This window comes from Chelonia mydas, chromosome 7, assembly GCF_015237465.2.
Source record: "Chelonia mydas isolate rCheMyd1 chromosome 7, rCheMyd1.pri.v2, whole genome shotgun sequence".
Taxonomy (NCBI): domain Eukaryota; kingdom Metazoa; phylum Chordata; order Testudines; family Cheloniidae; genus Chelonia; species Chelonia mydas.
Window position 1 is genome coordinate 32,209,871 of NC_057853.1, and position 25,939 is coordinate 32,235,809.

At 51.5% G+C, this 25,939-nt stretch overlaps 1 protein-coding gene across 28 annotated transcripts in view; it reads right to left on the bottom strand.

Annotated features, from left to right (window-relative positions):
* NRXN2 (neurexin 2) overlaps positions 1–25,939 on the bottom strand; it is a 274,349-nt gene that overhangs the window by 136,534 nt on the left and 111,876 nt on the right. For 22 of the 28 annotated variants that reach the window (XM_037904496.2, XM_037904495.2, XM_043551343.1 and 19 more), the window contains 5 exons: positions 17,163–17,324; positions 16,200–16,638; positions 7,318–7,701; positions 5,259–5,462; positions 1,734–1,760 (listed from right to left, as the gene is read on the bottom strand). In XM_037904496.2, coding sequence (XP_037760424.2) covers positions 1,734–1,760; positions 5,259–5,462; positions 7,318–7,701; positions 16,200–16,638; positions 17,163–17,324 — 1,216 coding nt within the window. The remainder of the gene's footprint in view (positions 1–1,733; positions 1,761–5,258; positions 5,463–7,317; positions 7,702–16,199; positions 16,639–17,162; positions 17,325–25,939) is intronic. The other 6 variants (XM_037904501.2, XM_043551333.1, XM_043551331.1 and 3 more) reach the window with 1 other exon arrangement.

Genomic DNA, 25,939 nt, shown 5'->3' on the forward strand with positions numbered 1-25,939 from the left:
TGAAATGCCATTGGCCCATCTACGCACCTGAGTCCAAGGGGTGGCGCTCCTCGCTGTCAGGAGATGCATCACACCTGGGGGCTGCATGTCACTGCTTGCACGAGTGCAGCCCTGAACACACGTGAGTGTAACCATGGCTGCCCCCCAGACAGCGCACACATGTGTAACCGTGTGCCCCCTGCCAGTGCACACATGTGTGTAACCATGTGCCCCCCAGCCAGTGCATACACGCATGTAACCATGTGCCCCCCAGCCAGTGCATACACGCGTGTAACTGTGTGCCCCTCAGTCAATGCACATGTATATGTAATGGTGTACATCCCTGGCTGGAACATTCATGTAATGGTGTGACACACACCACAGCTGGCACACATGTATGTGTACTGGGTACCTCCCACGACAGTCTTTATGTGGTATAATGTTCCCCTAGCTGGCATGCATACATGCATTTGGATCTGTTCTCTGGCCAGTGTGCATATCAGTGTCCCCCTGCTGGAAGGAGTAAGATCTACTCTCCTCAGTGCGTGTGTGTGTTGCCATCTACGTGAGTGAATGAGACCTGCTGCATGGGGGTGTGGTGGTTTGGTGCAGTTGTCCTTCTGTGAATCTCTTTGTTTATGTGTGATAAGTGTGAAAGTTTGTGTATTTGTGTGTGTAGCTGATTGTGTGTGTCTAGGGCAGACTGTGGTATGGCTGTGTGGTGTTGTGGCTGGGTGAGTCTATGTAACCATGTGTTGCCTGTGCATGTGGTGTGTGTTGTGGGCACAGAAAGAAGGACCAAGGTGCTGTGCTGCCCTGCACCTATCATCCCAAAGCAAGGTGCCAGTCACTTACCACCAGGGCTTTGCCACTCGTCTGTGGGGACACAGGTGTGTGTGTTTAATTTGCCCTTACCCCCAGATCTGCTGAGCAGCTCCGTGCTGGGCAGGGCGAGAACCATGAACTAGAGACTCCCCCTCAGTTGCTTTCAGTAGGGGGGCTTATGACACCCCATAGTGTGTTTCCAAATCCAACCTGCAGGGGCAGTGGTGCACATAGGCTGCAGGGAGGAGGGCAGTGTGTCAACAGTGCCCGAGGGGCCAAGCCATGGGGTGGGGGGAAATAGCAGGTCCTGTCTTGGGGTGTTCCAGGCCCACCTGGGGATGGGGTGCAAGGCAATTCCTAGCCAACCCTCCCACCCTATATGAGGCTCTGTAAGCATCAAGCATGCATTAGGAGTATAAAGCTCAGACATGCACCTACAGGGCAGGTGCAGTCAGTCTGAGGCAAGGGGAAACTGAGGCAAGGAGCAGTGAAGTGACTCATTTTAAGGTGACATGCTAAAATGGGCAGCACTGGGGATAAAACCTAGGAGTCCTGACTCCCAGTCCGCTGCTGTAGCCACCAGACCTCATGTCTCTCCCTGAACAAGGGTAGAACTCAGAAGTTCTGACTCAGCCCTTCTGCACTAACCCCTATATTCGCTCCCTTCTCAGAGCTGAAAACAGTACCCAGTTCTACCTCCCAGCCCACACACACTAACTGCTAGACACCATTGCCCTCCCAGAGCCAGGAATAGTATCCAGGAGTCCCAGCTCCTCCACCTCTTCTGTGCAGCGTCATAGCAAATCAGCTACAGACATACGCCTGTCACCTTTCCATTAGGATTGACCCCCAAAATTCACCCGGTTCATTTAATGAGCAGAAGAGAGAGAACATGAAATAAAAACCCCAAAGGTAAAGAAGTGACTTACTGGGGTTACAGCCTATCCTGACACAGTCTGAGACGGGGGCCAGGGTGATGGGGGGGTAGGGGAAGAGAGAAGAGAACGCAACAGTTTTACATCCTTCAAAGTTACTTCTGCAAACAACCATCCAATTCACAGCCCACCATCCGGGGACAGACGTGGGTCAAGGCGGCCATTTGGAGCCCAGGGGAATGGAAGCCTCTCACACTGAGGAAGAGAACCCCAAATTTGGTAGGAACTGGTCCCTTAAAGGTACCCCACCTACAGCCCCAGACTACCTTCCTGGCCACCAGTGGGGCTGCATCATTTCTAGTTGCATATGATAACTGGACTGTGTCTGTACAGCACCTGGTGCAACCAAGATGGGGGCTCACAGGCACTTCCGCAATGCAAGTCATAAACGAGTCATTCTAATAATGATGCAGCAGGGCTCCATTGTGCCACGTGCTGGACAGACATCGAACAAAAAGCCAGTCTCTACTCCCAAAGAGGTTCCAATCTCCAGCCTTGGCTACACAAACAAGTTGTCTTGCTTTAGCTTCCCGGAACAGTGTTGCCTAATGTGGATGTGGTTGTACCAGTATAAATGTGCATAGCTATTCCTGTAGAGGCACGGAACAAGCTTTTCTGATACGAGTTTGTCCGCATGGGGAAATTCCCCGGCAGAGCTTGGCAAGCGGAGTAATTATCCCAGAATAAAATCACTTTTATTCCAGAACAGAGTGTCCATACGGGGAGTTAATAATTAACAATAACCATTTTGCTGTAGCTATGCCAGGAAATTTCCCCATGTGGACAGGTCCTAAGGCACCTTTATCCTGGTATAACTGCGTCCCCACTTGCGGAGATTGTAGGCCTGAATTAGTTTGTTAAAGGGAATTGGCCTGAGCTGGTTTATAAAGGAAACTGGCCTAAACCAGTTTAGGAAGCAGATTGACGCTGTTCGGGGGAGGGGAGGACGGGCAATGAGGAGTCTGATGAGGAAGCTGACCAGAAACAGGGTCACAGAAAGGTCCCGGTTTACTGGGTTTCTAACTAGGTTTGTCAAACTGGATTTGGATGAAGCTTTACAGTCCGAGCTCAAGGTAGGATGTTGGCCCAGCTAGGCTTGGGAAACTGAGCCAGGACCTGGACTGGGACCTAATTCCTCAGATCAATCTGAATCCCATCTACAAGGACTGACATGTTTAAACCAGTTTAGTAGGAACTGGTTCGGACAGTGGATTAGCCCAGAACCACTTTAGAAAGTGGACTAACTTGGAACCAGTTTAGAAAGTGGATTGGCCACATCTGTGACAGGTATGGGCTAAGCTTTCTCTTTTTTGCGGGAGAGGAAAGGTTTATAATCTTTAACGGGTTCACAGTCAATTCCCGCCACCTCATGGGGCTCATTCTCCTCCCCCCACTTTGTTCGGATAATCCCCACCCCTCTGACAAATGGCCACCTTGCAAACACCAGCCGTGCAGCAGGCAATGTGGGGGATGCACCCCCCCTTCTTCCTCCCTGACCCTGGCACCCCAAACAGTGCCACAAGGAAGATATAAACAAGGGGGGTTAACCCCTGCTGAGCAGCCCCATGTTCAGATGCATGGGGGGCACCTCCTCTCCCCTTCACTCCCCCAACCAGGGTCCCCCTGCAGCTAGCATGGATTAGGGGGCCAAGCTTGGGTTGCCCCCGCTTGCTACCACCTCCATCTTCCTTGGGCAGACCTGGAACCGTGCAGAGATCAGGGAACATAGACCCAGCACCAATGCATTCGGGGGGGGACCAGCACTGAAAAGTACGGGGTGGTGAAGGGAATGAGAGTGCTGGGGGGGTCTATGGAGCGTGGCTGGAATTTGGGGGGTTACTTAGCAAATGCAGCTCAGGGTGGGCTCTTACCCCTCTTTCTGGGGTTCCCCAGTGCCCCACTCTGGCCCCAGGAGACTGTTCCTTATGGTGGCAGGCACATTATGGTATCCTCCACATTATCTGGGAGACCCGATTTCATAGCTCCTCTGGAACTGGGGGAACAAATTAAAGGGGCTTGGGGAGGACCATGGGGATTCTAGCATGTTGATTGCACCCCATGAATAGGTGATGTGGTGGCAGGGCCCAGAGATTCTGGGGTGTCAATCATGACCCCATGGATGCGGGGGTCATATATAGATTCTGGGGTGCCAACAATGCCCACAAATCTGGGGGAGGGGCATTATGTGAAGCTGGGGGTGCTGTACAGCACAGGGGCATCTCTTGGGTCCATACGGATGGCATCAGTGTCCCACTATAGAGGTGTCCCACACCCCAAGATAGCCAGAAGGGAAGAGGTTAAGGGAGTGGTGGGTACACTGTGCCACCCCAGATCTGCCCTCCGTTACCTAGAAGGTTAGGGGGAGCTCTTGCCATTCCCTGATCTCTGCTGTGGACAGGAGGTTCTGGGTTCCCTGGGAAGAAAGGAGAGGGGGCCCCATTCCCACAGGCTACACGGCTGGGTCTGACGCACGTCGTCAACCACAACAGAACAGTGGGGCGCAAACAGGCACGGGACCAAAGAGCCAACGGGGGAGCCCAAGGGGGTGAGAAATGAGTGGAAGGAAGTAACTCCATGGGGGGAGAGGAATGAAGGAGGGAGGGAAAGGGGGTAACTTCCTGGGGAAAAGGGAGGTAATCTCATGGGGGATGGGAAGATGAGGGCAGGTGGGGCAGGGGGAAGGAGGTGTGGAGTTTGGGAGTGCAGTATGTCCACTGGGAGTTGTGCTGAGGTTGGAGGGATGTGGGACAGCTGTGAGTTTGGTTGAGGGGGGCGCTGTGGATCTTCAGGATTTTGGGGTGGAGTAAGGGGGTTGTGGAGATGGGGTGGAGGCCTGGGGGTCTGCAGAGGTTTGGGGGCCTGGGGATATGTGGATGGGATTTGAGGGGTTGTGAAGATAGGGTGAGGGTCTGTGGGTCTGCAGAGGTTTGGGGGGTTGGGGATGCAGTGAAGGATGTGGAGATAGGGTTTGGGGGGTTGTGGATGGGCAGAGTTTGGGAGGAAGTGGGGGAATGAGAGGGTGGGGTAAAGGTTGCGGGGTTTGGTCCCGGCTGCTGCTTGCTGGGCTGGCAGAGTCTGCGCCGATGAAGGGTTAAAAACAGCGAGCTAGAAATCACTCTGAACCCTTCCAGGCCTTTAGAAAGGTGGGGAGCTCTTCCCGCTCAGGCCCACCAACTCCTGCCAGCCAATGGGGTGCCAGTGAGTTGAAGGGCCCCTCTCGCCCCATTGGCCAGGCGCAGTGGAGATAGCGGGTCCCATGCTGGACAGGGAGCCGCCCTCTGGCACCAAGGCCAAACTGGGTGCGAAGGTGAATCCCCCTGGAAAAGGGGGTGTCTTTCTAAAGACCAGATGGGCGCAAGAGAGCTCCAAAGCGGGGGATGACCCCTCAGCACAGGTGCACCCTAGGGTCACCTCTTCCCAGGGGACACCTGGAACCAGCTGCCAAGAGGGAGGGGATGATCCCTAGGGAGCTGGTTACCCCTTCAGCACTGGGGCATCCCCAGGTCGGGGGGTGGTTACCTAGGTTGACAGTGAGCTTCATCTGCCCGCCGTCAAGCTCGAGGCGCAGGGTGTCGGCCGACTCCTTGGAGGTGGTGGCCAGCATGAAGCCATAGGCCCGCTGGGACATGAACCGCAGAGACACGTCCTCGGCCTCCGTGTGCATCACCCCTGGCAGCATGATCTTCATGTACATGCTGCCATCATAACTCAACACCGTGGCCTCTGAGGGGTAGAGGACAACGAGGGGTGGCGGTGCAGGGGGATGGGGGTAGGAGAGAGACGGTGAAAAAAGAACAGGAATGGGGGGGGGGGAGAGAGAGAGAGAGAACATGTGTTAGATTCTGCCTTACACCCAATACCCAGAGAGCCCCTCCTCCCAGTCCCAACCCCCTCCAGCCCTCCATGCAGAACCCAGGAGTCCTGACTCCCAGCCTCCCTGCTCTAACCACTACACTTCACTCCCCCCCCCTCCCACAGCTAGGCATGGAACCCAGGAGTCCTGATTAGAGCTGGGCAAAGGTTTTAAGGCAAATAGTTTATTAACCCCAAAACGCAGATTTGGTCAAGCCCAAACTCTTTGCAAATTTCACCGAACAGTTTAAGAGAAAACAAATGTAGGGGCTAGGCTCATAGTGGGACTTTGGTACTATTCACAAAACTGCAGCTGGAGGCAGAGGTAATGACTTCTAGCCCAGTGGTTAGAGCACTCACCTGGGTTGGGGGAAGCCCCTCTGGAGCAGCGACCTAACCGCAGTCTTCCCACTCCAGGTGAATGCCCCAATACCTAGCTACAGCCTATTCTGGGGTGGGTTTCTCCGCGTCTGGCCTGTTGGAGCTGTGCCACTTTGTATAAATAGTGCATTCGTTGGAGCAAGGACTGGAACCCAGGGCTCTCTCATCCCGGGTGAGTATGCTGACCATGGGGCTAAAAGTTATAAGGGAGGCATACTCCTCCTTCAGCTGTTTTAGGAGTCCAGCCCTTTAAAGATGTCACCAAACAGCCCATTGCGTTCACCCCAGACAGACTTATTGTTGACTTTTAGATTGGTTGCAAATTCCAGGAAAGTTCCAATTCCCTTTGACCCAAACTCACTTCTTTCCCTGATTTTTCAGAGCTGCCAGTGAGCTGAGGAATCAGCTTTTCACCAGTTCTGTCCTGATGCCAGGGCCCATCTGTCTCACTAAGAGGCACTGGTGGCACCATGTTTCCCATGACTGACCCTAACACAGAGATCCCACCTGCAGTTGGGGCAGATAGCCTCCTGGATTCCTTCCTCACCTGTTCCATGCCCGCTCCCCTGTTCCAAACCCTGCCCAGGTACCCAGTGCCCCCCATGTTCCTCTAACCTGTCCCACACCCTGCCTGGGTACCCAGTGCCCCCCATAGCCTCCTCACCATTCCCACACCCTGCCCAGGTACCCCGTTCCCCCCACAGCCTCCTCACCATTCCCACATCCTGCTTAGGTTTCCCATTCCCCCCACAGCCTCCTCACCATTCCCACACCCTGCCCTGGTACCCAGTGCCCCCCATGCCCTGCTAACCTCTCCCACACCCTGTCCGAGTACCCAGTGTCCCCCATGCCCTGCTAACCTCTCCCACACCCTGACCAGGTACCCAGTGCCCCCCATAGCCTCCTCACCATTCCCACACCCTGCCCTGGTACCCAGTGCCCCCCATGCCCTGCTAACCTCTCCCACACCCTGTCCGGGTACCCAGTGTCCCCCATGCCCTGCTAACCTCTCCCACACGCTGCCCAGGTACCCAGTGCCCCCCATAGCCTCCTCACCATTCCCACACCCTGCCCAGATACCCAGTACCCCCCATAGCCTCCTCACCATTCCCACACCCTGCCCAGGTACCCCGTGCCCCCCATAGTCCCCTCATCACTCTCACACCCTGCTCAGGTACCCAGTGCTCCCCATGCTCCCTCATCACTCACACACTCTGCCCAGGTACCCAGTGCCCCCATATCCCTTCATCACTCCCACATGCTGCCCAGGTACCCAGTGCCCCCCATATCCCTTCATCACTCACACACCCTGGCCAGGTACCCAGTGCCCCCAGGACCCCCTCACCTCTCTCGCACACTCTGCCCAGGTAGCCAGTGCCAAGGCAGTCACAGACGAAGCGGTTCCAGCCCTCACGGCAGACCCCCCCATTGCGGCAGGGTGCACTGCTGCACTGCTTGAGGGTCTCCCGGGAGCAGAAACTGGAGACGCCAGGCACACTCTGCACCTCGGCCAGGCGCCGCACGTCCCGGCTCTTGCCGTCAATGAAGAGGTCCCGCACGCATCCCACATAGCCGTAGTTGAGGAAGGCAGTCCACACCTCAGGGGGTAGGATCAAGTCCAGCCGGTTCTCGGGAAGGCCCCCCAGGTACATCTCACTGTCCAGGTCCAGGATCTCGCTCTCCCCACTGGCCAGGAATGGTATGCTGCGGCTATTCACTGAGATGGAGCCTGTGGTGGGGAGCCGGGCACCACAGGCCATTACTGGGCTGCATGGGCAGCAGACACCACACCAGCAAAGCCCAGTGGAGAGTGGAAGGTGGTGCTCACAGAGAGATCCCCACACACATGCACACAATACTAACAGGGGTCAGGTTAAACCTTGTTGTTCTGGGTTGGATGTAGTTGCTGCCCTTCATTTAAGGTAGTTGTAAAAAGCCATTAAGCTCCTTTATGGCAGCAGGCATTAGGGATTATGTATATTATGTATGAACTATGAGAATGACTCGTACCTAATCTCATGCTTCAGCTGGCTGCCTGAAAGGGTCAGGAAAGATTTTTTTCCCCTAACACACACGTTGTAATGTGTGGCTTTTTTCCCCCTTTCTCTGAAGCATCAGCCAGAGTTAGAGATGGTCCCCTGGGGTGGGCCAGTGCTCTCAGGCGGTGTAGACAATCCTCTGTTTTAGTTGCCTGGCTGGTGGGTCTTGCTGACATGCTCAGAGACTAACTGATCACCAGATGTGGGGTCAGGAAGGAATTTTGCCCAGGTCAAATTCGCAGGAACTTTTGGGGATTTTACCCTCCTCTATAGCATGGGTCATGGGTCACCTGCTGGGATCACCTGAGCTTCTCAACTAGTCAATTCCCTACCACTGCTGGGACTTCAGGCATTGATGTCCTCTCAGTCTCTCTTGTTCTCTGTCTGGGGCTCACAACAGATTAGTATCCTGAGGACTGAAATGCTTTGGTTTAACTGAAGTCATGGGGCTCAACAGAGGGGTATTTGAGTGGAATTTAATAGCCGGAGCTATCAAGAGGTCAGACTGATTGTTCTAATGGTCTCTTCTGGCTTTAAACTCTAAGGAACAAGCAGCTGAAACAAGTGATCTTCATCCCAACACAGGCAGAATCACTGCCCAAAACAAAGACAAATGCGAAGCACACGCGGGTGGAAGGGTTTCACTGGCTGTTGCTTGTGGAGGTGTGTGTGTGTGTGTGGAAGCAGAAAAACCAGAGGAGTGGAGAGAAGGCAGCAAGGAAGCACCAGACAAAACCATGGAAGCACTGCAAATGGGACCTGAGAAGAAGCCAAGACAGAGAGCTTTTGCGCCAAGTGCTGGCTAGAAAGGGGCTTGGAGCTGCGAGCAAAGAAACTGTCTCCTGTTGTTGGATTCCTGCCTTGCACAGAGAAACAGGACTTTGTACATTCCTTGAAAATAAACAGGATTACATGATAGATACCTGACTCCACCACCAATTTCTCCTACTAACTGGAACAACGAGGTGTGTACTGAATTTTTAGTTAATTCTCAGGTCAAAAAGGGGTAACACTGGTATCAGGAGCAGGATTCAATTTCCAAGAAGAGAAACTGTGAGCTGGTCTTTCTTTTTAACCAAGATGGAACAAATGATGGAGGTGCTCACAGAATTCAAAGGTGGCCAAAAGGATTTAAAACAAAGATCACAGGCATCACAAAAAGAATTAAAGCAGCATCTGGAGGTTTCCCAGAAAGGGCTGAGAGACGACTTGTAGGTGAAGAGCAAATCTTTGTTGAAGCAACAGTTACAAAGTACCGGCCAGACTGGGAAGCCCAGCTGTAACAATCCCAAACTGGAATGGCCAGGCCAGATGGATCAATAAGGTGACCAGCAACTTGATTGCCAAAGACCAGAAAGTTTTCCATAAAATAGATGAGGCCAGGGAAGCTTTAGACAACTTGGAACGTGCTAACAGAATGAGCTGCAGCAAGGACTTAGGGAGCTGAGAAATCACCGTGAGAAGGAAATCAAAAGGGCATGGGCCACAGTGGAAATCAGAGGCCTGGATTTGGAACAGGGCTAGTCAGAAGACTTGGGTAAGATCAGACATTCTACCTTGTTTGTAACCCCCAGAGAACCAGAGAGAAGAGATTGGATTGTCTCAGCTCAATAATGCAAAACCCTGCAGTGATGAAGTGGGAATTTTCTATAAATATTTTGTATGAATACTGTGTGTGCCTCAGTTTCCCCACAGGCTGCACTGTCACCTAGGGGGTGAAAAAGGGCTGTTTACTCTCAGGCAGGCTGCAACACAGATGTGGCTGATGTCTAGCGGTCTCGAGTTTGAGGCCCATGTCATTAGAGAGTCCATGAAGACAACAGCAAAGCCAACCCCCAGGACATTTGCTACCTACCAACCAACAACCATGGATGGTCCACTCCCCGCTAGAAGCCAGACGCATTTGATCAGCTGGCCAACAACGGACTGAAGAGGAGGTAGGTGGGACTGGCTCAGGAACTTGGACAAAGGGGGACAGAGTGAGAGCCAAGAGGGGGGAACACACCGCTTGATGGGGCCCTGGGCTAACCCAAATGGAGCATGCTGTAACTTTCTTTTCTCTATGCTAACCAAGGACTTTCTATGCTGTGTTCCAGACATGAGATAATGCTGCCTAAGAGTCACTGCGGATGCTGAAGGTGTGGGTGCATTGCTCCCTTTGGGTGTACAAGTCTCTCCGAGGTGTCCAACTCAGGTGGGCTCACTGAAGGGAGCTCACGGCGTGAAGCAGGGGTGGTGAAGGCTCTGAGATTCAGTCGAAGGAGGCAGTGAAGCCAACTGGTTTACCCCTGTAAAAAGACCTAAGAGGGGGTCTAGCACACTGAAGGGTTCCTACCAGAGACAGTTCCAGAGCTGTTCAGAACACCAGATCTGTGGATCCATGATACCCACTTACTATCTTTGATGGAAAAACTTAATGCCAGGCTTATTTGGCTCAGTTCAACATCATACGAATGGCTGAGATGGACAAAAAGGGCGGGGGGGCGCTAAGAGCCAGCCTGAGTGGCCCAGTTCTGATAGTGCTACAGAACTTAGCCCCAGAAAACAAACTGAGTTGTCCAGATCTGAAACAATCCCTTGATATGTGGCCTGAATCACAGAATAATAGAAGATTAGGATTGGAAGAGACCTCAGGATGTCATCTAGTCCAACCCCCTGCTCAAAGCAGGACCAACCCCAACTAAATCATCCCAGGCAGGGCTTTGTCAAGCCAGGCCTTAAAAACCTCTAAGGATGGAGATTCCACCACTGAAGCCAGCCATCATTCTGAGATGTCCAAGTAGGGTTGCCAACAGTCCCTTATTACAAGGGACGTCCCTTATTTTTTCACCTCTATACAATAAGATTGGGAGTTGCTGAGTGCTGCAAAAAGCAGCAAGAAATACTCCCGTGAATGTAGGTGACCTCTACTTATTATTATTATGAATAATAATAATAATTAATACTAATGATAAAAGTATTGGGAGGAGAGGTGGGATGGAGTGCTAAGAAAACAGTCCCTTATTTTTGAAATACAATACGTCCGAGGCACAGCCAAGAGTTAGGCCATGTCTACATTAACACTTATGTCAGCAAAACTTATGTTGCTTAGGGTATGAAAAAACACCTCCCTGAGCGACATAAATTTCGCCAGCATAAGTGGTAGTGTGCAGAACGCCATGTGGGTGGGAGAGCTTCTCCTGCCAACACAGATACCACCACTTGTTGAGGTGGTTTTATAATATTGATGGAAGAGCTCTCTCCTTCCGACACAGAGCAGCTACATGAGCGACCTTACAGGAGTGCAGCTGCATTGGTACAGCTATGCTGCTGTAAGCTTGCTAGTGGAGACAGAGCCTTGGAGAGGGAAAGAGGATACCACATCTCAATTGGCAAAGGACCTGAAAAGACTCATGTTTCTGGCATATCTAGATACTGAAAAGGACTTCCAAGATAAATTGGGAACAGATCAATTTGCAGATGCTCAGCTGAACTTGGACTTGCTGATCAAGATCAGTGAAAAGAGGCCAAAGACACTCCGAGAGACTGTGGAATTTACAACAGAACTTGCATATTTCCTTGCAGCAGCTCACCAAAATAGGAAGCAGCTGCTTGCCTAGTGAGGAAGATGGAAGCTGATCACGAGGAGCGCTGTAAGCACAGTTGTCCCTAATATATATGGTGGAAAAAAAGATTCTTATCTGATTTCTGATCATTCCAAAACATCACGAAAAGTGGTAAATTCACTTTGTAAAACAAGGGAAATTGGCAATAACATAAAAATTAAGGGAAGCAGTTCAGTTAAATGTTTGCACTTGAAAAATCTGGCTATTAAAAAAAGCAGTTATAAATATAAGACGGGCCAGAACAAAGCATCACAAGTGCCTAGTGAAAGTCCCTCTCCCAGTTTGGTAAACCACACTGGAGGGGCAAAGCCTGGGGGTACAAGGATCAGCCCCACAGGTTTTGTTTAGATCTAGGCAGTTAAACAACAATAGGAATTGGCTATTAAGTCTATAATAGGAGCTGTGAAATGCATTGGGGTAACTGACACCCGCTCAAACATAATAGTTATTAGATCAGACATGCTAAAAAGGCTAGAAATAAGAGATCTAAATCTGACCTACCTCATTAGTCTCAAATTGCAGGATGAGGGGGGTTGAAAATGCACCTGTCTGAAAATTAGGTTTAAAAGTTGGACTTCTGGAATTTGAGTAAGAAGTCTGGATAGCCAAGATAGAGGATGAGCTAATCATCAGTTTGGATTTCTTTATGGCTAATAACTGTGTAATAAATGCCAGGCAAAGTGTCAGTCTGTGGAAATTCCCTTTAAATACTTGGCTCAGGTGAGACAGAAGATTTGTAGGCAATTAGTTTGCAGTGAAGGAGTCATCCTGCCCCTAGGATGAGAAACCATTATAACAGCTACATGCTGTGGTAGCTTTCCAGCAAAGAAAGATGGGGAGTAGCTAAAACCTGTTTTGAGACCCAGGGTCTCGGGGGAATCTTAGTTGCTAAAACTCTTGTGGAGCTGAATTAGGAATGGATACCTGTTCCTCTGTTACATGTTTCTGACAAGCAGTAAATAGTAACAAAGGGAACCACAGTTGCAAAATATGAAGAGGAGGTTACTTACTTATAACTAGAGATGCATCCGATGAAGTGAGCTGTAGCTCACGAAAGCTTATGCTCAAATAAATTGGTTAGTCTCTAAGGTGCCACAAGTACTCCTTTTCTTTCAGAGGTTCTTTGTGATGTGTGGTCCCAATCTGTATTCCATAGGGACCATCACTTAAAGAACCAGTGGATCTAGTAATTGCTGGTATAGAAGAAAACTACTGGGGGTGGGGGAAAGGTGAGCTCCCAGAGTTTCTATTAGAATTGTTCCAGTGCAGTGCCATATATTTAAATGAAAAGCAGCAGAACGGTCAGAGAGACTTTCTGGCTAAGAATCAGGAGTTTTTCTCCTCATCCAACAAAGATACAGACTGTATTGCACTAATCCAGCACAAGATTGAAATGGGGGAAAATGACCCATTAAACAGCCATCTCACTGGCTACCAGTAACAAAGAAGGGAGAGGCCTTACAGGACACTGAGGAAATGTGGAAGACATAACTGAGCCTTTAACCATTCCTTTGGTTTCACTCACAGTGCTGCTTAAGAAAAAAGATGACAGCATCAGATTGTGTGTGCACTATAGGAAACTAAATGAAGTCACTTTAAAGGATTCTTATCCATTACCATGAACAGATGACACCCTGGGTGGTGTGGTGGGCTCAATCTGGTTTTCCACACTGAATCTTAAACGTGGGTATTGGCAAGTGACAGAGGACCTAAAGGACAGGGAAAAGACAGATTTCACCACAGGACAAGGCCGGTGGCAATTAAAAGGGATGGCTGTCAGCTTATGCAGTGCACCAACCACATTTGAGAGGCTAATGGAGAGGGTGTGACACGGCATGTCTCTCTCAGCCTGTCTGTTACACCTAGATGATATCCTAGTGCATGCTAAAACTTTTGAACAGGAACTGATACATCTACAAATGGTCTGCGGTAAGCTGAAGGATGCCAATTTGAAACAGAACCCAAAGAAATGTGAGCTGTTTCAAAAAAAGGTAATCTCTCTTGGGCACACTATCAGGGAGGAGGGAATTTTCACTGACAAACAGAAAATTGAGGCTGTGCAGAACTGGCAAACTTCCCAGACACTCACAGATGTGGAGAGTTTTGTCGGACTCTGCTCTTGTTATAAAAGGTTTATTTGTGGGTTTGCCAATATTGAAAAAATGCTGCATAGGTTGGGAGAGAAAGGGAAACCATTTCAGCAGTCAGCAGAGCATTTTCAGAGTTCAAACAGGCTCTTGTGACTACTTCTATCTAGGACTGTCCATGATTCAAAAGACCTTTTATATTGACAGAAATACTAGTGCTTACAGATCGGGGGCAGTATTGACACAAGAACATCAAGGACTTGAGAGCACAATTGCTTATTACAGCAAAAGTCTAAATTCTCTGGAGTGAAATTACTGCACCCCTCAAAAGGAACTCCTGGCTGTGGATGAAAGAAATGGGGCAGGGAAAGAAAAGCTCCATGAAGATTTGGATGGAAGTAAAATTGTTTGGGGTTGGTTACGCGAAATATCCAGACAGAAAGACACTGTAAATATCTAAATAGTTACGTTTGTATCATACGTAATTTGTTAAATAGTTACTTTTCTTTCTATCTGGGATGGGTTGCTCAGGATGTCACCATTTTGGACTCCATCAAGGTGATGGGTGAAGATAAGCTGAGGGGTGTTTTCAGGCTCCAGATAAACCTTGCTGTTACTATTCAGCGGAAACACGACCCTTCATTTAAGATAGTTGTAAGAAGCCATTATAGATCCTTTAGTGACCCAGGCAGCTGAAACAATAGGGCCCTCCAACCAAAACACAGGGTGTTACAAAACAAAGGCACATGCAAGGCACATATGGATGGAGAGGTTTCACCGGCTGTTGCTTTGTAGAGGTGTGTGTCTTTGTGAGAGAGAGGCAGAAAGACCAGAGGAAGGAAGGGAAAAGGCAGCAAGGAAACACCACATGCAGTCACAAAAGCACTGGGAGCATGGTCCTTGGAAAAAGCTAAGAGAGAGAGCTTTTGGGCCTAGTGCTGGTTACAGAGGAGCTTGGAGCTCTGAGCAAAGAAACTCTCTGTTTGATTCCTGCCTTGCTCAGAGAAACAGGACTTTGTCCATTCTTTGTAAATAAACAGGTTTGCATCCATCACCACTTTCTCCTCCTAACTGGAACAACTTTCAAGACTCTGAATTTTTGGTTTACTGCTTGGGTCAAAACGAGGTCACAATACATACATGCACCCTTACATATGCACTGATTCACATACATGCTCTCACACACAATTCACACACACACTCACACAATGATTCATACATCCCCATGCATTCATGCACACCCATGCACACACTAATTCACACACGTTCACTCAGACATGCACGATTCTCACACATACATGCACATGCATAAACATAAGAACGGCCATACTGGGTCAGACCAAAGGTCCATCTAGCCCAGTATCCCAATAGTGGCCAATGCCAGGTGCCCCAGAGGGAATAACTAGAACAGGGAATCTTCAAGTGATCCATCCCTTGTCACCCATTCCCAGCTTCTGGCAAACAGGGGTTAGGGACACCATTCCTGCCTATCCTGGCTAATAGCCATTGATGGACACATCCTCCATGAACTTAGCTAGTTCTTTTTGGAAGCCTGTTATAGTCTCGGCCTTCACAACATCCTCTGGCAAAGAGTTTCACAAGTTGAACATAAATGCACACATACACAGAGGGAGCTGATATGCACATAGGGACAGCGCTGACATGTCCCTAGCAGTAAGGAACTGTGCATATACACATGGCCAAAATGAGAACTTATATCGACTTAGACAGGCTTTGAGATATTTCAACCAGCAGGGGGCAGCACTGCATCTAGCTTTCTCTCTCTCCCTCCCTCCATCCCACCCACTTATGGGGAACTGTAGGAGATGCTTCTGTCTCTGTTCCCTGCCACTCCTGGGCCTATTTTCTCACCTCTCTAATGAGCCACTAATGAGCAGCCAATTCGTTATGCCAATCAGCAGTGAGGGGGGAAAAGGGGGTGGGGGGGAGACAGCTCTGGGCTCTCTATTGGGCAGGCCCTTGGGAAGGACTATAGTAGAATCAAATTTGCTCCCTAACCCAAAGTGCAAAGCACAATTCAGCCTGAGTGCCTCCACTGAGCTCTGTGACTCAGCAGGTTCCCCCCCACACGCATGCCCCACCTGCTGGCCCTCATCCAAAGCCCAATTGCAGCCCCTACAGCCCACAATGCATGGCAGAGCCACCAGGTGGCACCATGACCCTGCCACATTGCTGCACAACTTCAGACACCCCAGCTGGGGCCTCCTCAAGGGTGGGGGTAGAGGTGAGCACATGAGGTCTCTGTTCTGGGCAGAGGGGATCCCTGTAGGCAGGTGACTTGCAGGCACAGTCCGGAGGGCAGAGGTGGCATGGCACTCCCTGTGGGTGGGCAGAGTTCCAGACAACCAGGGCACAGGGAGCAGGCAGAGGTGGGACATGGGTCTCCATCGATAGGTTGGGGATGAGGGGACAGAGATGGGCATGGGTTTCCCCATAGGCTGGGGTATTGCAAGCAGGGCAGGGGAGCCCTCTCACCTTTACGCCCATCACGCTGGAAGTCCACGTGGCACCACTCGCCATCATTGACCTTCTTGTTGCTGGCCCGCATCTTGATGCCCCCAGAGCCCATGTCGAGCAGCAGGTAAAGGTGGCCGTCCAGCAGCTCCATGGCAAAGTAGTCAGCCTTGTGTGGGCGCTCAGCCCGGCCCTCCCGTGGGGGCTGCAGGCGCCCATGGCTGAAGAGCAGCAGCCCGTTGGGCTCAGTGGTGCGGAAGTCAAAGGAGATGGAGCCAGTCTTCTTGGTGTTCCACTTGGGCAAGGAGATGTAGGCCTCAGGCGACTCAAAGGTGACTGGATCCAGCGCTGCCACATTCTCACAGCGGAACACCAAGTCCCCATTGATCTTCATCTTGGGGTCACCCTCCTTTGCCAGGCGTGACAGCTCCAGCTTGAAGTCATTGTTCTTGTACACGACCTGGTGGGGAGAGCTGCAGTGGGATACGAGGCCTTTGTCCTCTAGGGGGTGCCAACTTCGATCTGGCCCCCAGCAGGGACCTGCTGACTGGCTCAGCGGGTAGAGAGATTGGCTAGCTTGCAGGGAGCTGGGGGGTGGAATACAAGGTCTTTTCCCTCTAGGGGAAAAACCAGCTCCAATCTTGCTTCAAGTAAACAGTGATCTAGACCTGTTCCTATCTGATGGCTGCTGTGTGTAATGAGTTTCCTGGGTCTTCTTCTGGTTCCTATTGTCTACATCACACATCAAATTCCATCCCTGCCAGCCCCCAAACAAGATTCATATGGGAACGGTCCTCAATTGCCACTGACGAGAGATACTCCTGCACTTCCTGCCCTAAACTTTTGGGCAGCATTGCTATGGGAGGTTAAACAGCCCTTACACCCCACCTCATAGGTGGCTGCATCACAGTACTGGTCAAGGTATCCCTATAGACATAGACATCACACAGCCCCAGAGGCAGCTGCATGTCATTGCATACTCACATCTTTGAGGCACCCCATGAAGTTATTGCTGACAGGGGACCCCGGCAGGTCAGCTGTGTTGGGGCTGCCCCCAATGTAGAAAAAGTCATCTGAGCCCAGCATGGTATAATCCTCCTGCGTGTAGCCCGTCGTTGTCAGGATACCATCCACGGAAATGGTCACCTGTCCATCATGATTGCAGGGGTGGGGTGGGGCAGTGGCAGGGAAGGGGAAGGGATGTGGGGGGGGGGCGGGGGGAAACAAGCAGACAACAGAATATTAACCGCCTGGGGCTGGTGAGGGGCTGGGGGGTGATGAGGGGAGAGGTGGCTAAGCCATTTTTATGTCTGGTTGTCTCTTTGGAGGAATGCCAGTATTTGGGGCTTGGGGAAAGGGGGAGTTGAACAAAATTTGATGGGGGCTTGAAAGAGGCAGCACAAAATTTTATGTGGGAGGGGGACTGCAATGGGGTTGTTCACAATATTTGATGGGCTGAAAAGGAGAAGTGGACAAAAATTGATGGAGGGGCTGGAAAAGAGGGGACATAAGATTTGACCAAGGGAGGGTGGTTCACAAGATTTAGTGGGGGAAGAGGGCTGGGGAGGGGATTGTTGCAGATTTGTTGGGGAGGGTCTGCACAAGATTTGGTGGGGGGCTGGGAAGAGGGATGCACCAGTTTTGATGGCCTGTCATTAGCCCTGCCAGGGGGTTAGTGATATTATAGGCAGCTAGACCTGTTGGGTGATGGATAAGTGCCATATATCCCATCCCAATCTGCCCTCCGCCCCCCGAGGCTGCACCCCACTCACCACAGCTGCAGCTCCTCACCGAGGTCCAGGTTGGGGTGCAAAGCTGACAGTGTTGCCCTAAACCAAGCCGGGATCTCCCACTGTCCACCCTGGTTGGCCTAGGGTGTATGACACATCTCCCCTGCCTTAATTTGGGCAGTTGGGACCTCTGCCACACTAGAGGTAATGGCAGGTCCAAAGAAAGATGGGGGTACAGGCACATCTATGGGGAGGGGTGGCAATGTTTGTTAGTGAGGAGGCTGGGGGGAGGAGGCGGAATGGACGTTCTCTGAGGAAGCTGGGGACGGGGCAGGGGAATGGATGCTTGGTGAGGAGGCTGGGGGAAGAGGGGAAATGGCCATTGTGTGAGGAGGCTGTTGGAGGAGGAATGGCCAATGTGAGAGGAGGCTGGGGGAGGAGAGAAATGGCCGATGGGGGAGGAGGCTGGGGGGGAGAAATGGCCGTTGTGCGAGGGGGCTGGTGTGGCGAATGGCCGTTCTCTGAGGAGGCTGGTGGGAGGTCGGGGGGAGAATGGCCGTTCTGTGAGGAGCCTGTGGAAGACGGAGGAATGGCCATTCTGTGAGGAGGCTGTGGGGGGGAATGGCCATAGTGTGAGGCGGTTGTGGGGGGAAATGGCTGTTGTGTGAGGATGCTGTTGGAGGGGGAATGGCCATTGTATAAGGAGGCTGGGGTGGTGGTGGGGAACGGCCATTCTGTGAGGAGGCTGGAATGGCCGTTGTGTGAGGAGGCTGGAGGGGAGGGGATGGCTGTTCTGTGAGGAGGCTGTTGGAGGGGGAACGGCCATTCTGTGAGGAGGCTGGGGGGAGGGGAAATGGCCATTGTGTGAGGATTCTTGTGGGGAATGCAATTTGTGTGAGGGGGCTGGTGAAGGGGGAATGGCCGTTCTGCAAGGATGCTAGGGGAGGGAATGGCAGTTCTGTAAGGAGGCTCGGAGGGCGGGCAGGGGACAGTGGCCATTCTTTGAGGAGACGGGGGGCGGGGGTGGCCGTTGTGTGAGGAGGTTGTTGGAAGGCAAATGTCCGTTGTGTGAGGAGGCTGCGGGGACAGAATGGCAGTTCTGTGAGGAGGCTGGTGGGAGGTGGGGGAGAGAATGGCCGTTCTGTGAGGAGGCTGCGGAAGGTGGGGGAATGGCCATTCTGTGAGGAGGCTGTGGGGGAGGGGGGGAACGGCCATAGTGTGAGGAGGCTGTGGGGGGAAAATGGTCGTTGTGTGAAGAAGCGGGGGAAATGGCCATTGTGTGAGGAGGCTGGGGAGCAGGGAGAATGGCTGTTCTGTGAGGAGGCTGGGGAAGGAGGGGGAATGGCTGTTGTGTGAGGAGGCTGGAGGGGAGGGGATGGCCATTGTGTGAGGAGGCTGGGGGCGGGGGATGGCCATTGTGTGAGGAGGCTGGCTGGGGGAGGGGGGGGATGGCCGTTGTGTGAGGAGGCTGTGGGGGGGGGGGGAGATGGCTGTTCTGTGAGGAGGCTGTTGGAGGCGGAATGGCCCTTGTGTGAGGAGGCTGTGGGGGTGGGGGAATGGCTGTTGTGTGAGGAGACTGGGGGGAGTGGGGGAATGGCAATTGTGGGAGGAGGCTGTTGGAAGGGGAAATGGCCATTCAGTGAGGAGGCTGGGGAAGGAGGGGGAATGGCTGTTGTGTGAGGAGGCTGGAGGGGAGGGGATGGCCATTGTGTGAGGAGGCTGGGGGCGGGGGACGGCCATTGTGTGAGGAGGCTGGCTGGGGGGGTGGGATGGCCGGTGTGTGAGGAGGCTGGGGGCGGGGGGGAGAGATGGCTGTTCTGTGAGGAGGCTGTCAGGGGGCTGAATGGCCATTCTGTGAGGAGGCTGTTGGAGGGGAATGGCCGTTCATTGTGGAGCTGTTGGAGGGGGAATGGCCGTTCAGTGAGGATTTGGTGGTTGGGGTGATAACCGCTGTTCCCTGAGTAGGCTGTGGGTAGGTGTGTAAAAACCAGTCTGGGGAAGGACAGTGGGTAACTGTTGCTTTGGGAGGAGACAAGGGGAACAGCTGTTCCAGGAGGAAGCTATGGGGGCAATGGCCACTGTGGTATGGGTGAAGGGAACAGCTGTTCTGTGACAAAGTTGTGGGGAGGGAGTGAGTAACAACTGGTATGTGGAGAGGACAGAAGTTGGGGTAACAGCTGTTCTAGGGGAAGCTTGGGGCAGTTAACAGCCATTATAGGAGGGGTTAGAGGGAGGTAACAGATGGCCTGTGGGGCAGCTGTAACAGGGCCGTGTGTGTGTGTGTGTGTGTGTAGGGGTAATGGCTGGTCCATGAGAGGAGTAGGACGGGAGAAACAGTTGGTCAGTGTGAGGCTGTGGAAAGGGTAACAGCCAGCCCACATGGGGGATACAGGGAGGGAAGGTATCAGATAGTCTGAGGGTAATGGTTGTTCAGACTGGGGTAGGTTGGGGTAAGAGAAGGCAGTTCTGAGCCTCTCTGCAGCGTGTGGCGAGACAGGTATTCTCATCCTGTCCAGTAGAGGGCACTGCTTGCTTGCACGCACGCATACACACAGAGCTGTGATCCTAGCTATCCAGGAGCAGACCATACACACACATGCAGGAAATTCTCATTCTATCCTGTAGGGGACAGTTCTTGTTCTTTCTCTCTCTCTCTCTCACACACACACACACTCACAGGTTGGTCTGATCCTATCTACCAGTGGGTAATACATACACATACCCAAGCAGTTATGATGAATATCTGCCATAGGGGGCAATAGGCATACATGAACACACGCACAGTTCCGAACCTGTCTAGTAGGGAGCAATGCACAAAAACACACACTGCAGCAGTTCTGATCATGTCCAGGATGGGGCAGTACATATAAGCATGCACATATAGGCAGTTCTGATTCTATAGTTTTACACACACACACACACACACACACACAGAGGCAGTTCTGATTCTGTTCGGCAGGGGGCAGTACATACACAGAGAATTATGATCATCTCCAGTAGGAGGCAGTACACATCCATTTGCACACATGCTTGGACTTCTGATCCTATCTAATAGGGAGCATCATGTGCGTGCATACACACACACACACACACAGTTCTGATCATGTCTAGTATGGGGCAGTACTTACAAGCATGCCCAAACATAGGCAGTTCTGATTATATACAGTATGGAGGAGTACACACACATGCAGACACAGAGGCAGTTCTGATCTTGTCCAATAGGGGGCAGTATATGTGCACGCACACGTGCATACACACACACACACACAGAGTTCTGATTCTATACAGTATGGAACAGTATACACACACACACAGGTAGTTCTGATCCTGTTCAGCGGGAACAGATGCACACACAGTACAGATGCACACACAGTTATGATCATCTCCAGTAGGGAGCAGTATATATGCATGTATGCTCACACGCACATTTCTGATCCTATCTAGTAGGGAGCATCACACATACAGTTTGTCCTCCGTTTATGCAGTATTGAGAAGGACACAAATACGCATACAGACAGTCCTGAACAATACATTGAGCAGTATACACACACACAGAGGCCATTCTGCTCCTGTCTAGAAGGGGGCAGTACACCACCAAACCTAGAGGCAGTCCTCATTCTATCCTAGAATCAAGCAGTGTACACATGCACACATAGGCAGTTCTCATCCTATCCCGTAGTGGTAGTACATACACAGAGAGAGTGTTCTCTCTCTCTCTCACACACACACACACCAAAACAAAATCAGAACTGCCTCTGTATATTCACTATGAAGCAGCATGTACAACCACACACAGGCATTTCTGAACCTGTCCAGTAGGGGGCAGTACACACACACTCGCTGTATAGGCTGTTCTGATCCTATTCCAGTGGTAGTACACACACACACCAAGGGTGTATCAGTACACAGATAACTCCTCTATTACCACACCAGCCCTCCCTGATGCCCCGTACATCCATCCTGTTTGCAATGGGAGGACCTGAACCCCAATGCCACAGCAACCCCTTGCAGCACAGATGGGGGCTTTGCCCCACAATGCTCGCTAACCGGATCACAGTGTTGACTCTAGTTCAGATCCAAAGTCCACCCCACTGTTTTGCGTGCTGGTTCTGATCCAGGCTTGATCTCTGAAGTAGTGGGATGAGGTAAGTCAGGCTCTGCTGGAAGCATTTTCCCCTGGTATATAGGTACCACAACAACCCTAGAACAAATTGTTAACCCCTTGTCATAAGGTTTGTGGGAGACAGGATGGGGCTGTATTTTGTACCCCCATCCTCTCAATTCTTGTTTCAACCCATCAAATCTTGTGCATATGAGAGCTCTGGCCAGGAGGAACCATTGTGTTTATTGGGGGATTAGAAAGGGGGCCAGGAGGACTAGTTGAGTTTTTCTTTGTTCGGGATCTGTATGTTGGGGGGCTGTTTCTTGATACCGAGTGGGAGTGCATGGGTGGGAGCTTATGGTGAGGGATTTGGGGGTGGGGAATTGTGGTTTGTTAAACTCCTTTCAATTGGTCCATTTCCTCTTCCCCATAAAGCAGGGAACGCAGGGGAGGGGAGGCTGTGGGGTGTCACATTAGTATTGGTCAGTACAACGACATGCAAAAGAAGTTAGAACAGGAAGGGGAAGGGAAGGGCAGGAAGGCGTATAATCCAAGCTGGGGTCCCTCCTTATAGACAGTGCCCCTCCTCAAGTCCTGCTGTGTCAAAGGCTACAGCCTTGGGGTGGAACTGTCCCTTAAGCTGCTAGACAGGCTGACCCTGTGGTTGGAAGAGGCTCCACTAAGCACCAGGCCAATGAAGACCCATATCACCACATGGGAGAGACACTCAGACATGCCCTATGACATTCCAGCTAACAGAATATGCAGCAGCTGAAGTCATCCCTGGATCCTGACCTGGCTGGGTGAAAACAGCAGAGGGAGCTCCCAGACAGACAGCAGAGGGAGCTCACGAAAGCTCATGCTCAAATAAATTGGTTAGTCTCTAAGGTGCCACAAGTCCTCCTTTTCTTTTTGCGAATACAGACTAACACGGCTGTTACTCTGAAACCTCCCAGACAGAGCGAGTCAGGGAAGACTCTGCCAGAGACAACAGCCTCCCACCCCCAACCTAGAACTGGAAATAAAACAGGAGCTCCCAGCTCCCTCTGCTTTTATCACTAGACCCCCAGTTTCCTCCCAGAGCTGGAGATAGAACCCAGGAATCCTGACTCCCAGCCCTCCCTACTCTAACCACCAGATCCCACTCCCCACCCACAGCCAATGATAGAACTCAGGAGCTGTGACTCCTAGTCCATCCCCCCAGCTCTAACGCACTGGGCCCCACTTCCTTGCAAGAGCTGGGCATAGAACCCAGACGTCCTGACTCCCAACCCTACCCTGTTCCCACTCCCTACCCAGAGTTGGGGATAGAAGGCAGAAGGCCTGGCTCCCAGCCCTAACTATTGCACACTCTAACCCACTCAACCCCACTTCCCTGGAAGAGTTGGGCATAGAACCCAGGAGTTCTGCCTCCCAGCTTTCTCCCATCCCATTGCTCTAACCACTAGATACCATTCTCCTGTCAGAGCCAGGCAGGAAATCTGTTAGTTAAAAACCAAAAATCTCATCTGCGAACAAACTGCCCCCACTAAAAAGCTAATCTAAAAGGAGGGATCCCAGTTCAGACAGGCCCAGCATAGGACAGAGCACTCCTGTGGGGAAGGGAGTGGGGATGTTTTGGATTAGTAAAAGAATTTGGGGATCTGTTTTCCTCAGACAAACTTAAAAGTTCAGACAGAAAAATGGCAGTTAGTAGGAACAGTAAGACAATCTTCATTAGCACAGTATTAGTACCACAGGAGTTAATTATCAGCTGGCATTAATCATGGCTCTTGGTTAATTAATTAATTAATCATCAAAGAGAGAGAGAGAGAGAGATCAGCGAAGAGAAAGAGACTCGGATGGAGAGAGAGAGAGAGGAAAGCCATGCAGGGCAGAAAGGCAGAATGAGCAATAGCCAGAGCCGTGCATGTTAGACAGGTTTGGGGGTTTCAATGGGGGGTCACGGACCAATGGGGGCAGAGAGAGAAAAAGAGAAATGCAAGCTGAGGCATGCACAAGAGAGGGAGAAGGGGGGGGGCTTAAAATGATGGAGATGGAGTGGGCTGGCTGGGAGGTGGTTTGTAACGGGAGCACCTGTGTGATCGGTAAACAAGAGTGTGGGTTGTACTACAACCCCAGAACCCTCCTCCCACACACACCAAAGCCCTCCCTCACGTACATCCTACAGCTCACACATACATACATACACACACACACACACACGGCCTTCCCCACACAAACCAGAGATATCCCTCTTCCCCACACACTGCAGAACCCTCTCTCTCTCTGTCACACACACACACACACACCAGAGCTATCCCCCTTCCGCACACACTCCAAAACCCTCCCTACACCCACACACACCAGAGCCATTAAAACACACATATACACACACACTCCTCCCCCAAGAGCTCCTCCTTCACACTCTGCAGAACCCTCACTCTCTCTCTCACACACACACACATCAGAGCTCGCTCCCCCTTCCACAGCAGAGGTCTCCCCCCACAACACCTACATTAGCTATCCCTCCACACACTCGCCCCAGAGCTCTCCTTTGCCAGGCTCATACCCCGGAACTCCCATCAATACACATGGACCAGGGCTCTCCCCCCAGTCACAACACAGTATCTCCACAAAGCTCTTCCCCTTACACACAACAGAGTCCCATACACACACAAACCAGAGCTTTCCCATCAAACAGTCACTAGAGTTCTCCCCCTCCACAGACCAGAACTCACACGCACAGACATTTCCCCACTAAATGAGTTACTTCTCACATTCACATGTACACACGAGCTATCCCTCCAAACATCCACACAGCAGAGAGATTCTGCCTGCACACACACACACCCCATAGATATTCTCCCCCCACATACACCAGTTATTTGCTCCCCCTTCCAGAGCTATTGCCCCCTCAAACACCAGAGCAATTTCTACCCACTCACACATATGCACCACAGTTATTCTCCCACACAAGAGCTACTCGCCCTACACACATAACACAGCTATTCCCACACACACACAGAAGCACCAGAACTGTCACCCCCACCAACACACATCTGCTCCTGTGATTGCTCCTGTGTCTGACTTGTTCTAAGCCTTGTCCCCAGCCTTGCTTCAGGCCCGCTCCTGCTTTGTTCCTGTCCCGCTCCAGTCCTGCTCCTTTGCCTGGTACTGGCTCTGACCCCTACTGCAATCACTAGGTCTGTCCGCCATAGCTCCAACTGCTAGATGTGACTGCTCATGCCCTCGTTCATGCCAGTTTGAGTAGCCCACCTAAAAATGGAGAAGGAACAGTTTCCACTACTGGGGTGGATCCTGCTAAGGCCATCTTCCTGCCTCATCTTGCAGAACCTGCAGACTCAGGTTGCGGTTCTACCTCTCACTCTAGAACCTTGCACAAACATTTCTCTGCTAGTACTCCAGATGGCTAATTGGCGCCTGACACACCCCCTTCTCCTGCTCCAGCTATGGCACCCCACAATGTGGGAGGTTTACCTGGAAACGCATGTGTACTGCAGTTCCTCATGTAATTTCAGAGACTTAGAATTTGCCTGAGTGCATAATGTCCCCACCCAGTGCAAAATACTCCTGACTTGGTAGAGTCCATTGATGGTTCACTCCTTTCTTTGGACCCAGTCACTCACCAGTCCTGCCCCCTTAGAAGTCATTACCTTTCAAGGTTATAGAGAAATCCTTCAGTGCGGGTTGATCCATGCACCGCATTCCCTGGCCCATCACCTATGACCCACATATCCACTGGATGACAGGCATGAGGCATATTAGCTCACCATACTGTTGGTAATCTTGCCTCCCAAAGTCCAACCACAGAGCAGAAGTCCTCTGCAGCTCTGCCTGCCTCCAGGAGTATTCCAAGACAGAGGGGGTTAGTCCAAAGGGAAACTCGGCAACCCCCACTGCCTTCCCAATAGCCTCGGTACCCACCA